Below are 13,308 nucleotides of genomic sequence, written 5' to 3' on the forward strand. Positions count from 1 at the left end.
TAGAAACTAGAATATTTTTTTTTTAAGAAAAGATAAACCAAGTTTTAAAAATGCATTTTTCAGGCAAGCTACACGACTTTCAGAGGAGGATGCAGAGACAGTTAAGGGATTTTATCCTGTAAAGGATAAGGAATCCTATTATGGGATCTTATCACATCCCATTGCTGCAGGCATTTGCTGATTTTTACAGCTTGACATATCCCATTTAGGAGAAATTTTATATTTGTTGGCCTTGTCCACAATGGAACACATGTATTTGTAGCACGGCAACTAGAAATGCTCCTCAAGATTTTCTGTGACACCACAACATTTTACAGCCTAAGAATGAATACAAAAGTCCTTCCAATACCATAAAACAAAAAAAGAAAACCTGCCCACCTCAATTCTGATCCATCCTTTCTTAAAGATCTTTCTGGGAAAAACAGTGTGTTCCTCAAACTTAAAACTACTTTATTCCAATTTAATAAAAAGCCTTAGAAGCTTAGACAGACGGAAGCAAAGAACTCCTATATACATATAGTATGCTAGACTCACACAAAAATGTTTCATTAAAACCAGAACTAAACCATATGAGTTAGTAATACAGAGAAAGGTACAGTTATTGATGAAGTTATCATGTATTCAGCAGTGGTTCTCTTACAGCTTGAGACATCAAAAACTTTATTGGAGGAAACAGTGTTTAAAAAAAATACTAACAGAAAATGATAAAATTATGCCTTGTAATTCTTAAAAATAAAAAAATCAACCCATATACTAAGGGAAAACACCCCAATGTGTAGCAAACTTCCTATGTTATTATGTTGTTCCAAAGCTGCTATTCACTAGCGCATTTCTACTGAACTTCAGGTGACAATTTCACATTACTAAACCAGTTTTCCTCAAAAAATTTAGAGAAGCTGCAGGAAATCCAATCCTTACAGCATGTGACCAAGGATGAAAAGAGATTACTGCTTTATATAAGCACTGTGGATTGTATGCAAAGGACCATAAATAGTCCCACTACAATTGTTGTGGATGTGTCACTATTTATCTTTCTCATTTTTTCCTATACATCCCTACACAATGACTCAGCAAGCACAGCTGAGTGGTTTTCCAGAATGATGGAGAACAATGCTTGTCAAAGAGTGATATCAGCACTGAATATCTATTTTGCATCATGGTGAGCTCTACTACAGACCTTTCCTTAGTGGCAGACTGACAACATAAGATTGCCACAGCTCACTAATTCTGACTGGACGACCCTTTCACTTCTGCAAGAACAGGGATAAGGCAGGAACTACCCAATACCACAGATATTAAAAACAGGTAGACTGATGGAGAAAATAAAATTAAATGAAAGACCTTCTGGCATCCCAAAAAGGATATCATGAGCACTGTAAAATACCCAACTGACGAAATGAATCATGGCAAAATAACTACAAGCAGCACATATACAGGAGGCTTCTTAAAGAATTTTCTTAGGAACAGCAATGACTTGCCTATCTATTCTGTTGCACTACCAAATGCAGACAGTGGGATGGACAGTGGAGTAGGAAAACTGTATTACAAATACACATAACCAAGCAAAACTACTTCTCTATTACTGTAGGACAAGGCCTCAAGGACAAGAGTCCAAGTACTGTTAGCCTGATGAATAGAGACGTGTTAGAACTTGTAGGGCACAAGCCTTGGGAACAAAGGAACAAGCTATACCGCAGACTCTTGAGCCGTTGCGGTTGAGATGACAACCAGACGGTCAAAGAGGAACAAGCAGCCAGATAAGGGAAAGGATAGTGCTGATGAGGAACTTTGCTAATCATGAAAGTCACGTGAAGAAACCCCCTAATCTTAGAACAGAAATTGTTGCTATGATAAGGTAAACTAATCAGTTCCTATTGTTTAAACGGTGTGTGTTAAATGTCAACCAATCAGTGTGGTTCACGCTTAAGATTTAACCAATCAGTGTGTAATATGTAGAAGGTAGAAATGTATATAAATGTAAGAGAATCACTAATAAACTGACATCTTGCTTGCATCAAGCTGCGTTCCGTCTCTTCATTCACTACATATTACCTTCTAGTCAAGACCAGAGAGATCAATTTTCAGCAAAACCTAGGATTTTGTCCTTTTCCCAATCTCTCTCTCTCTCTCTCTCAATTATCCAGACTTGTTTCAAGAATAAATTTACACATCTGAAGTGTCACAAAAGCCTGATTTTAACTCCCAGATGGGATTATGTATACATCTCCAAATTTGTACTAGCAACATTAACAACTATGATGAAAGGCAATAAAAAAAAATTGGAAGCATAAACAGAATTATGCTAGAGTTATGAACTAAAACTAGACAGAAGATCAAACATTCTACTCTAGCCCAGAGGAAAAGCAGTGGAGTCAAATACATACAGTCCTAATGCTTGTACCATTTGCCAGGTTTCTGGACTTGGGCTTTTGGAAAATTTCTAACATCTATTTATCAGTTATATTAGCTATCAACACTGCCTATCTGCAAATAGCTTTAACCACCATTAAAGGAAGTTCAACTTCATAGCAAATACGTTGCATTTCAACATTCAAGGCTGTATGTAAGAAGGAATGCAAATATACCCGACTATGTAAGGTCTCTGTAAGGTAGTCAGTCCACTTCTGCCGCAACTATTCTGACAAAGACCACAAATAAATATCTAATTTCCATGACATAAAGGAATGGGAAAGAAGCAGGCAGACTGCCCTGCTATACCAGTGAATATATACTAGAGGCATCATAATCTGACTATGCTGCACGTGAAAGTCGTGATTGCCTCTCTTCAAGAGCACAGTGCAGCTCAAGTCTGCGTATGAATGAGCGAAAGCTTATCTACAGATAACTACCCTGTGCTGACAAGATGTTGATATCAAGTGCTAACACTCATGTGCTATAGCAAGTTCTCTAGATTTTTCTGTCACCGAAATGCTATTACAGTTTCCTGAGTGGAGTATATTATCACATACAGCACCAATGCTAAACATTGTCTTTCATCTTCAATTCTATGTTACCCCTCTGGCCACAAGCCTTCCGAGACCGTCCTGCTTACCAAAAAGCTTCTTTACCTTTTCCCCCCACCCCATACTTCTTTATGAGGGTTTGGACTCACCTGAGAATCCACTCACCTGTAAGATTCTCAAGTATGTATGACCAAAACACTACATTTTCTAATATATTGGCAACACGTACAAACTACAGTGGGAATCAGTGTGTTATTCCCATTAATATATGCATTTTATTCCAGCTGTTTACTCAACAGCAGTCATCCCAATCAGCATATTTGTCAGGCTAGGACTTGTTGCAATGTTTGTTACGAAGAAACAGCTCTGGGAAAATCAGGAATTCATAGATCCTGCCTCTCAGATGGAGATGCCAATGCTGTTTCTGCTGTCAAGCAATTCTATAATAACAACATAACGCTTCAGGTGTCAGATCTACAGGTTCTGGACAAAATTAACATAATTTTAATTACAAATAAACTGAATTTTCCACAACCCCTGAATCTTCTATAGCTCTCATACAAAACACAAACTCCGTGTGCAGTAGACAAGGGATACTGAAATCCCATTTCCAATATGCGTTGAAGAAACTTAGATTACAAGGAAGAGACTTTGCCATTTGGACCTCTACAGAGGTAAGACTGGAAGGCAACAAATGGACTTTAACAGAAAGGCTTTGTGTCCATTAGCAACACTCTAAGTGAAGAAATATGCAACTATTATAGATTCGCCAAAAAGATTTATCAACAAATTCAGTCCTGCAAATCGATGTACTCTATGGAGAGTGACTTAGAAAATCTCTCTCTCATAGCAACTTATTCACATTAGCTGCAAAATCTGCTCCTCAGAGCTTCTGGCACGAGTGCTGTGTCTGAGTGCATATATTCATTTTCTTTCCACTGATAACTGAAGAGCAAAGCAGAGGCAGACAGCACTCTTATGCAGTGCCCTAGGGATCAAGGAATCCCAAGTAAAAGCCTGTCAGGAACCATCAAGCACATTATCCCAGATGAGATTTTCAGCCCAAAGGGCTGCTTCACAGCTCAGCCACTGACAGCAGCAGCTTCATACTGATCACATGGCTCAGTGCAGCCTTGCATTGAGTGTGATAGTTTTGTCTTTGAGTCTCCAGAGTAGAAAACATGCCGGAATCCTGACAGTATTTGAGGATTAAATACTATTTTTACAATTGCTTGTAAGATTTTATCAGAGAGAATATCAACATTTTATGTAAGAACCAGAAAGTGCTGTTACTTCCCAGAGGCTACTGATTTGCTCAAACCCCCACAGAACTAACACTACAAAAACCAACAACCAACATCCCTCCCCTGAAGTCTTACTGAGAAATCCTAATGAATGGCTCCATCTCTTAGAAAGGGAATCTGGCACAACCTGTCAAAGCCCTAAGGACCTTCTCACTACTATTTTTTCTGTTTATACTACAATTGTACAAAGCACAGAGATGACATTCTACAATGCTAGATGCTGTAAAGCACATGCAGTACAATATCACTTCTGTCTTGAAAAGCTTATGCTTTCCTTGTGAACAAGACAGAACAAGTTACTGTAAAAAAAGGAAAGATGCAGAGCAGATGACAGCAAGATGACGACTATGATAAGGCTTACGTACATAGATGCAAAAAAAGAAAAAAATTGATGGCTCTAAGCTAATTCTGAGAATCTCTCCTCTTTATAAACAGATAATTCAGCTTATTTCCAGTTGCCAATTAAGGTTGTCTTCAGTGAGTGGCTTATTTCTCACGGGCATCCCATCTGTCCTGTTTCTGGCCCTTCCCCCCTGCCACCTGCCCCCAAGGGTACTGAGATTATTTTAAAGAGGAGGACATTGTTTATTCTACAGATTTATTTAGGTAATGTTGTACAGCAGTACAGGACTGAACAAGCCAGAAGTTTTTCTGACACTGAAGCCTGTGTCACTGCTATTGCCAGAGAGCACCAAGAGAGCAGTATCATATTTGTCCCTAAGGAATGAGTTGAACAAATTGTTCCAGCCAATCCAGACAGCAAGAGAAAATGAGATACTTTCATTGCTAGAAGTTGATACTTCTCACCATGATAACATCTTCCTATACAAGGATCTCAAACTATATAGCACTGGCGGTCCCGTTAGTCTGAACAAGGCAAATGTTCCTTTGTGTAAAGCAGGGCTCTACAGACCTGACATTTTGAATTGCCAGGCACACAACAGATCTAAAAGCAGTAGTATGCAACCCCCAACCCCCCAAACACACACAGCACAGACACCTTCTCAGATAAATGTTATCAAACTGCCACAGAAGATCCAGTGGGGACACTTCAAATCAGAGCCAGCAGAAACATCCCTCACAGAAAAAAGGAGATCTCAGACATCAGTTTGCAGAGCCCCATGGAAGTAGTGCTGCTTGTGAAAGCTAAAAGCAAGATGTCTTTCTCAATCATGCTCCAGCTGGCAGGTGGTCAGGGAGACATCTCACCAGAAACAGAAGAAAACAAAAAGCGTTTTGGGAGACAAAAACATGCCTTTTCCTGTGTCTCCAGTTCACTTGTGTTTGGTTTATCAAACAAACCATAAAAGTGATAAGAAGAGTTTCCTGTCTGAGGTAAGTTATCACTGGTTAATATTTCCGAGCTTTCCAAAGAGTCTGGAACAGATTAGCACATCTACCTGCAAGCTGGGGAAAAAAAAGTTTTAAGCAAAGGGTTAGCCCAGAAGAAAAGCAAAAATTACTAGTAGGAAGTCTCTTGGTCAAAATTTTTTGTTGCTGCTTCTTCTAGCTGAAGTGAAAAAAATACACACAGACTCCCTTTAAGATCCCAGAAAATATTATAAAGTGGGATGCTATGCACATTCCCACTGCATGATCAAATGCATTAGCATGGGGGCCCTGGTTTTCTTCAGCACTGGAAAGATCAAGAAAACAGGATGATAAATATTGTATAGGAGGAACATGTCCCTTTAAGATATGTTGGCACAGAAGTTAGGCTGGAAGAAGTAAAGCAGCATTAGTGTGTAATTACACAGAGGGCTTTCAAGAGTCTGCATTTCATGGAGATTCAAAAGCAAAGCAGAGATTCCTTGAGTTCGTAATGAACCAGTAGCATTTCAGGGTATCAATGAAATCAAGACCAGTCCTTAGAGAGGCATAAATTTTATTCGTTTAACTAAAAGATGTGGATTAATTGGCAGAAGGGTGATCGATCCCTATTCCTCTAAGAGTCAGGAGTGATTCAGATGAGGGGAGCCTCAAGGTATGCCCAAGATTGAAAGCAGATGTCCATATGACTAGGACAAATGAACAATGGAATAAAGTGGGAGAAAAAATATCCCTGAAGCCTAAAAAATATTCTGGAAAGAGAACTGCAGAGATGAAGGTCAGCCCTCTACAATCAGCAATTCTGGTGCTAGGCTGTGGGTAGCAGTGGAATACATTCCCCATTTCATTTACTAGAAACTACTAGAAACACTCACTGCCTGCAAAACACTGCTTGATCCATACAGAGGACATAATGACATCATTTTCAGCTCTGAAATTTCATGCAGATAAGCTAAATCCCAACAAAATTTTCTTAATTACCCATAAAAATAGTTGTTGTAACCGGCACAAAGATTTGAAGTGACTCATGGTGAGGTGGGGCATTGCAATGCACGATGGAAAGGCCATGACTGCTGCAAGAGGAGTCCATGGAACACCACTCTGTGGAAAAGTGTGCTCTCTGAGATGAGTTTGGAGAATACCTGACACCCATCCTTGACACACTAACTTACTTCATTATTTCTCAAAAGTTACAGAAGTTTGTTTGGTTTTTTTTAAGTATATATGGGATAAAATACTAAGTCACTTGCTTGGACCTACCTGCTAGCTTTCTAAACCCTGGGCTTGGTCTCTTAATTTTAAGTGAGCATAAATAAGGGAAGTGCAGCGTGAAAAACTGGACACACTAATATCAAGTCCCTTCATCTCAAATCATTGCAGCATACTTCAAAATATGCACAGGCCAATCCTCTCACTTAGAATAACCTGGAACAAGGAAAACAGTGGGAGAGTGCACACAAGCCTTCTGGAATCTCACAAGTTACCTTTCAGTCCAAAGATACCAAGATTAAAGATAAAAATCAGGATCGAGCTTATTTGCTTGCCAGAGCAATGCAGCCTTCAAAGCACAGCCTAAACAAATGTTGACAGTTGCATGGATGCACAGGAGTCTAACGGGCAGTAAGGGCTCACCACTAAGCCCTGGGAGCCAGAATGTTTGACACTTCCTTAATAGGAAACTTTGTATTCTGAGTCTACCTACAGCCATACTGGCTGTCACTTATTCTCCACTTTAAACAAAGAATCCCACATTTCAAACCTTAAGAGTTTCTCAGCTCTCAAAATGACTAAGCCTGTTTGTGCTTTGGTACAGGGACACAGTTTGATGTACTAAACTTCAGACATACTATGAAAGAAAAAGAAAAGAAACAAAAAAGGAGAATGACTAGTTCTGTATTACAGAAAAAAAATGAACACGCAGCCTTTTCCTGTCTATCAAGAAATCAGAAGCTCCACAGAACACTCAGTGTGAACAAAAAGTCATTGTAGAAATTCACATCTTTCTTTGGAAATAAATGGGAAAAACATGATCTCCAGCACCTGAGTCAGAGGGTTGTGCTCTATGGAGGCAGTTTTGTTTGTCATAAAGATCTTGAATTATTATTTATTCTTTCAAAGGTAGAAGAGGAATAGGAAGTGAAAAGATGGTTATCGTGTCATGACGAAGAAATACTGTAGAGAAGCAATGTGAGCAGTTTCAAAAACTGTGGAAGACCTCTTACTCACCATTTAATTTTTTCAGTATACACGATCAGAAGTTCACAAAAAGCCCTAACGTGTCAGCCTGAAGGTAGGTGCAAACCAAATCCAATCTGGATGACGATTTCAGCTGGGTGTTTCAAAGCCACATTGCCTTCAACTTTGGTAAAGAAATCCTGTTGGTGGGTGGAGGTCATTGTAGTCATGCTCTTTATCTTTCTTAAGCTCTTGTTTACTGACTATTTGTTCAGCTGACTAATGTCAGTATTACTTTCTGTGGAAACTCCTGTATATCAGATACAAGTATCGTGACTCCCAATCACATCAAGTGCACAGATTGTACCTTCATTTGTCCCCAGCACCTACTCTCAGTGATTATTTCTCCACAACCCTCACTTAACAGTGACCACTGCAATTTGCTCAGAACATGGAAGTATACTGTTCATTGACTTGTATACTAAGCATTTTTTAAATTTTGGTAGTCTAAAAAGAGGCAATGCATTTTGAGAGTTTAAGCTACTCTATAAACAACAACAAAAAATATAAATCTCCTTATAAAATCCACATAGTACCAAGTATTATTTGCTTCTAAAATAGATTTGAGGTCTTTTAAAGTCATTACTCATTCTGGTTACACTAAGCTACAGAGAAAGGTTAGCAATAACACTAAGCTGCCCTGATAAGCTGTTTGATTCTTCTAATAAAATTGCCATTATACTGTTTTACATGGGTCTTCCTGATTTTGCAACATGCATGATTCACGCCAAGTGAAAGTTGGAAGTGCTTTGTTGAGAGCAAAAGAAATAACGTACAACCAAGAAACCGTGTTTTCTTGTTACAATGCCATCTACCTAGAAGATCCATTATATAAAACAGATGTAGCAAGATGGCCTGTGTCTTACCTCCTCTGCCAAGATGGTCAAAACCACACCAGTCTTGAACTGCTTGTTACCCTAGCTCAAAAACAGAAAACCCCAGACAAAAGATTAAAATTTCCCCTCAGACTTGCTGCAGTATTTCTTTTACTTATTTACCAGTGAGAATCTCTGTTGTTCAAAAGTGGAAAATTTGCATGGGGCAAGAAAATATAATGCGAGTTGTCCAAGCAAACTAGCAAGTTAGACCTCATTTGGAAGTCAGATGGACACTGGTGTGAAAAAAAAAAAAAGCAAAACCCCACCAAAAAAAACTCCCCAAAATGCAACCAAAAAACCCTGAAACTGTGGTCAAGTAAGATAGACAGCAGACAGACAGCTACTCCTATACTTTGAGATCCTCTTCCACTACTGTAGTAGAGATGGTTGTGAAATACCCTGCACATTAATTTGCCTCAGGAAAAGGTACCAGGGAAGGAAGCAAGCAAGAAAATATTTTCAAATGGGCATCAAAAACCAGAAACATATAACCACTGCAAGCACAGGCATTACCAACAAATCCTTAATGAAGCTGCCTGGAAGAATTTTAGACATGGTGCACGACATCAAGTTGGCAAAACATACAGCAATTGGCTGAGTCAACATCAACAACACTGAGGACCAGCACACAGCTTTTGCCCCCCCCCCCCCAAATCTTTCCAAACTACTAGGAAGAGATTATCTGTGCTGATTATTATGTTCGTTATTTAAGGACTTACACAGGTTGTAAGGAAGACGCACTCTATTAAAGCATTCAACAAGACAACAATCACACAAGGAGACAAAACAGTTCAAATTCACATTCAGAAAAAGGAAGAATGAGTGCTGCTGAAACCAGGTACTGAAAGTGCTGTTTTTGATACTAACAGACCTGATAGAGACAAGCAGGGTTTGGCTTTCTATATGCTGTCTTCTACACGCTTTTAAAAGCTCTGCTCCCCAAAGTGACTGCTTCACATGAATGTCTGTAATAGAAGAGGTACTGAACTGTACGAAACCCATGCACGTTTCCGAAACATGCTCAGGCAGCCCTTGGCTAACCCAGTGAAATCCAGCATTCACAACATAATCAGCATGTGTCCAGCTCCATTCTCCATGTACCCAGCCTGTTTCCAAAAGCTCCCCTCAGGCTAGCCCTATTGGCAGCGTCCTGATGTACTTACTATTCAGTGAAGAACCTGGCAATGCCATACTGACTAATATCTTCTCTGTTCTCCAGCAGCTGGCTCACTGCATCCTCCATGTACGTGAGGACATGTCTTTGAGCTGCAAATAAAAGACAGTAAGAGACAGAAATTAGAATACAAGGGGCCTGCAAAGTCCAGAGCCAGACCAGCCTAGTTGTGTGCCTTACACAACAAGCCAACAAGTACTTGCTCCCTCAGAGAGTAAAGGTTCCATTCTCCCAGATATGGATAGTAAAATTCCTGACCTAAATCCTGCTTTCTTTCCTGGCTACAAAGAGTTAATTGCTAACAGGGCTGACCCTTTTTTAAAATCCTCTGAGATTTTGGAAGTGAAGGAAAGGAGAAGGAGTTGTGAGACTGCCTCGCTGGAAAATGCTTACCCAAGAGGAGTTCCTGATCCCTGTTCTGAGTCACAGCCATCTTTCCTATACAGATTGTCAATGCCCATATTGACAGGACTGTTGCAGAGCTTTAGGTGTTCCCTGCCCTTTCCTCCTTACCAAAGCCAAGTAACTCTAAGTTTGTTCTGTAAAGTTTTTTCCCCTAAAGGTGCAAATAAAAGTACATCTGTTTCCAAACAAGCACTGGTGAATGTTCTTGGAGTGGCAGGTGGGGAACATGTCTCAATGCCAAGGAAGATTTATAATGCTCAACAGTCAAGTCTCAAATAACTGGCTAAACCAAACATAAGGAAATTTCAGAGGTGGTGGATCTGCCAGTACCCAGCCACAGAACGCCACTCACTTATAAGACTTCTGAGTAAAGACAGTTTGCTACAACACAAACCATTTTGCTGCTTCTACAGGGGGCAGACTCTGTACTAATCAAGCGTTTTGCCAAGGAGGAAGCAGTACAGATTTGCCACTGAGCCCCTTTGATGTTTTTGGCTAAAAACCAAGCTGGAGCAACAAAGAGCCGAGTCTGGGGTGATGCGCCAGCTACCAAGCAGTAGACTTTCCAAACCTACGAGTTCAACAATCAGAAGACAAGTCACAACGAACCCAGGAAAATCATTCCTAACCTGGAAAGCACACAAACCCTGTTCCCAAAGCACACACCTCCATCCTAAACACGTATGCTACTGCACCTTTGCAAGTAGTGTCGTGTCCTAAAAAGAGCAAGAGAAAACCCTTAGGGGATATAGGAAAGGCAAGGGCTGTTCTTGCTCCTTGCCAATCTGCTCCAGACTTGGCAGCATCATCCCCTCACCAGCAACTGGCCAACCTCAGACCCACATCAATATTCTTCAAACCATTTTAATTTGCACTTAATATCCTGGTAAGCATCAAGCCTGCGCCACTTGATGCACAGCATGGAAGTCCCTTTCATCTTAGTGTGGGGCAGGTGGACTTCAAGAGAGGCCCGGAAATTATTATTCCCAGTGGATACAGTGATTAAAAGTATGTATGAACATTGATTGCTATCAGGGGATTTCTCTGCCTAGAACACTTTTCAGGACAATGGTAAAATTGGTTAAGCACACCCTGGAAAATACCTTGCAGCTGATAGCAAAATGGTGAGCCAAAGGTTCAAAGATATTATCTGGCACTAAAAGATACAGGGCGTAGCTTTATTTAATTATTTTAATGCAAAGGAATAAATTTAATTTATGTGAGTGATTAAAGAAAAATAGCTCTGCGCACCTGTGTCCCCTGAGGGAGGAATGAGTCGTGCAGCTCAGTCACAGGCTCAAGATAACAGCAACTAGGTAACTTTATTTCAGCCCATCCTTCCTCCCTCTTCATTATGCAGCCCATCTTGCACTCAGAAACTGTCTTCCCAGGCCCCTCTCAAACTGTCAGTGGTACCAGATCAAGCCAGGAAATGTACTAGCAGACAGGCTTCCACTCATCCCAGCCAGCAATAAACTTCTGGTCAGCTGCAAAACCATTCTCCAATCTTCGTGGGAAGGCATACAGTCCCTTCATAGAACAGCCCCATCAATGAAATATATTTTTGTTACTTTACTTCTTTAGAGTCATTAACCTCTCCCCTAAAAGCCTATGGGAATAGACAGGCATGGTCCCACAGTGCTACACAGACCAATGTGACTGACCTCTGTAACAAACACCTTTAAGTCTGCTCCTGGAGAATAAATTAACTTTCAACCCAGAATTTCAGAAATTTCTGTCACACTTAAAAATGCACACAAATGTATACAGGTCACTGTTGAATAAAGTTGCTGATAAAAGACTATTTCTGTTAAACTTTTTGTTGCATGGCCTGACAAAGAACCTCTCTCCCTATTTCCCAGGACATAAGCAGAGGTGTAGGGGAGGGAAGAAATTGGTGAGCAGAGAAGGTGAAAGAAAACAGCATTTCCTTGAGAAGTCTCTCTCTTCGGCTGCTGTGCTGTTTTCCAGGTAGCCCAGTTCACACTGCCAAACCAAATTCCAGCTCTGGCTTCCTGTTCGCTGGCTGCCCAGTTCCACGGAACGGTGCAAGTAGTATCTTTTATAACCCAACCAACTCTACCCTACGCAGAAAAGTCACAGAATAAAATCTAATTTGCAGGCAAGTTCTAGCAGGCCAGAGAGGCAAAATAAAGTGCCAGGAGTCTGGTTATAGCAAAATAGTAGTTCCATAATTTATACAAGTGGTACTTTCCATAACAAACACTGGAACCATAATGGAATATTAACTATTTATGCAAACAGTTAAAAATCTGTGGGGTCCTGTGCAAAGTAAATGAGGTGATTCACACATTTTAATAGTTTTTGAAAATTCAAGCCGATGATGGTGTATTGGTATGCATGTTGCTCATACTTTTGAGGCCCACTTTGTAACAAGGCAGCAAGTCCAAATCAGAATGTAAAGCCCAAATACTCACACAACTGTGCTATTACAGCTTGCTGTCTCATTTTCTTCCCGATAGTATTCCAGTATATTGCACCTTCCACAAAGGAGGTATTACAACAGGTTATTACCCTCAGCGCTTATTTATTTATGGCTTATTGCAACAAAGGCTCTCCTCCCTACTCATACAAAACTTTCCAATGCAACCCACACTTGCTAAACTCTTCCCTGGAATCCCACGCAACTACCCCAAACAGTAAGGGTGCCTGCCATATTCACTTGGTAGGTGCTACTCTTTGCTGTCAAATTTAAGAACAGGCAGCTTTCACAGAAGGATCCAACAGAATAAATTCACAGAAGAGTCTTCAGGTAGCCCATGACCTGATGTTAAGTAGATACCTTTGCACAGAATATCTTAATTCTTATCACTAAACCACTAGCAGCAATTTTACACTTATAACTTCAGTCCAATCACTAGCAATACATACAGTACAGCTCCTCCAAAGTTGGTTACTGTAGCACTTAGGAGAATGGCCTCTGATGGTATTACCACCACATTCACATGCTCACACCCCACCATCACTCATATGTCCAATGTTTAAAGTGAATTTTGGAA

At 40.2% G+C, this 13,308-nt stretch overlaps 1 protein-coding gene across 1 annotated transcript in view; it reads right to left on the reverse strand.

Annotated features, from left to right (window-relative positions):
• Nucleotides 1-13,308, reverse strand: part of C7H11orf49 (chromosome 7 C11orf49 homolog) — an 86,023-nt gene that overhangs the window by 65,438 nt on the left and 7,277 nt on the right. The window contains exon 2 of the mRNA XM_037393346.1: nucleotides 9,873-9,975. Within this exon, the coding sequence (XP_037249243.1) occupies nucleotides 9,873-9,975 (103 nt within the window). The remainder of the gene's footprint in view (nucleotides 1-9,872; nucleotides 9,976-13,308) is intronic.

Source organism: Falco rusticolus, chromosome 7 (assembly GCF_015220075.1).
Source record: "Falco rusticolus isolate bFalRus1 chromosome 7, bFalRus1.pri, whole genome shotgun sequence".
Taxonomy (NCBI): domain Eukaryota; kingdom Metazoa; phylum Chordata; class Aves; order Falconiformes; family Falconidae; genus Falco; species Falco rusticolus.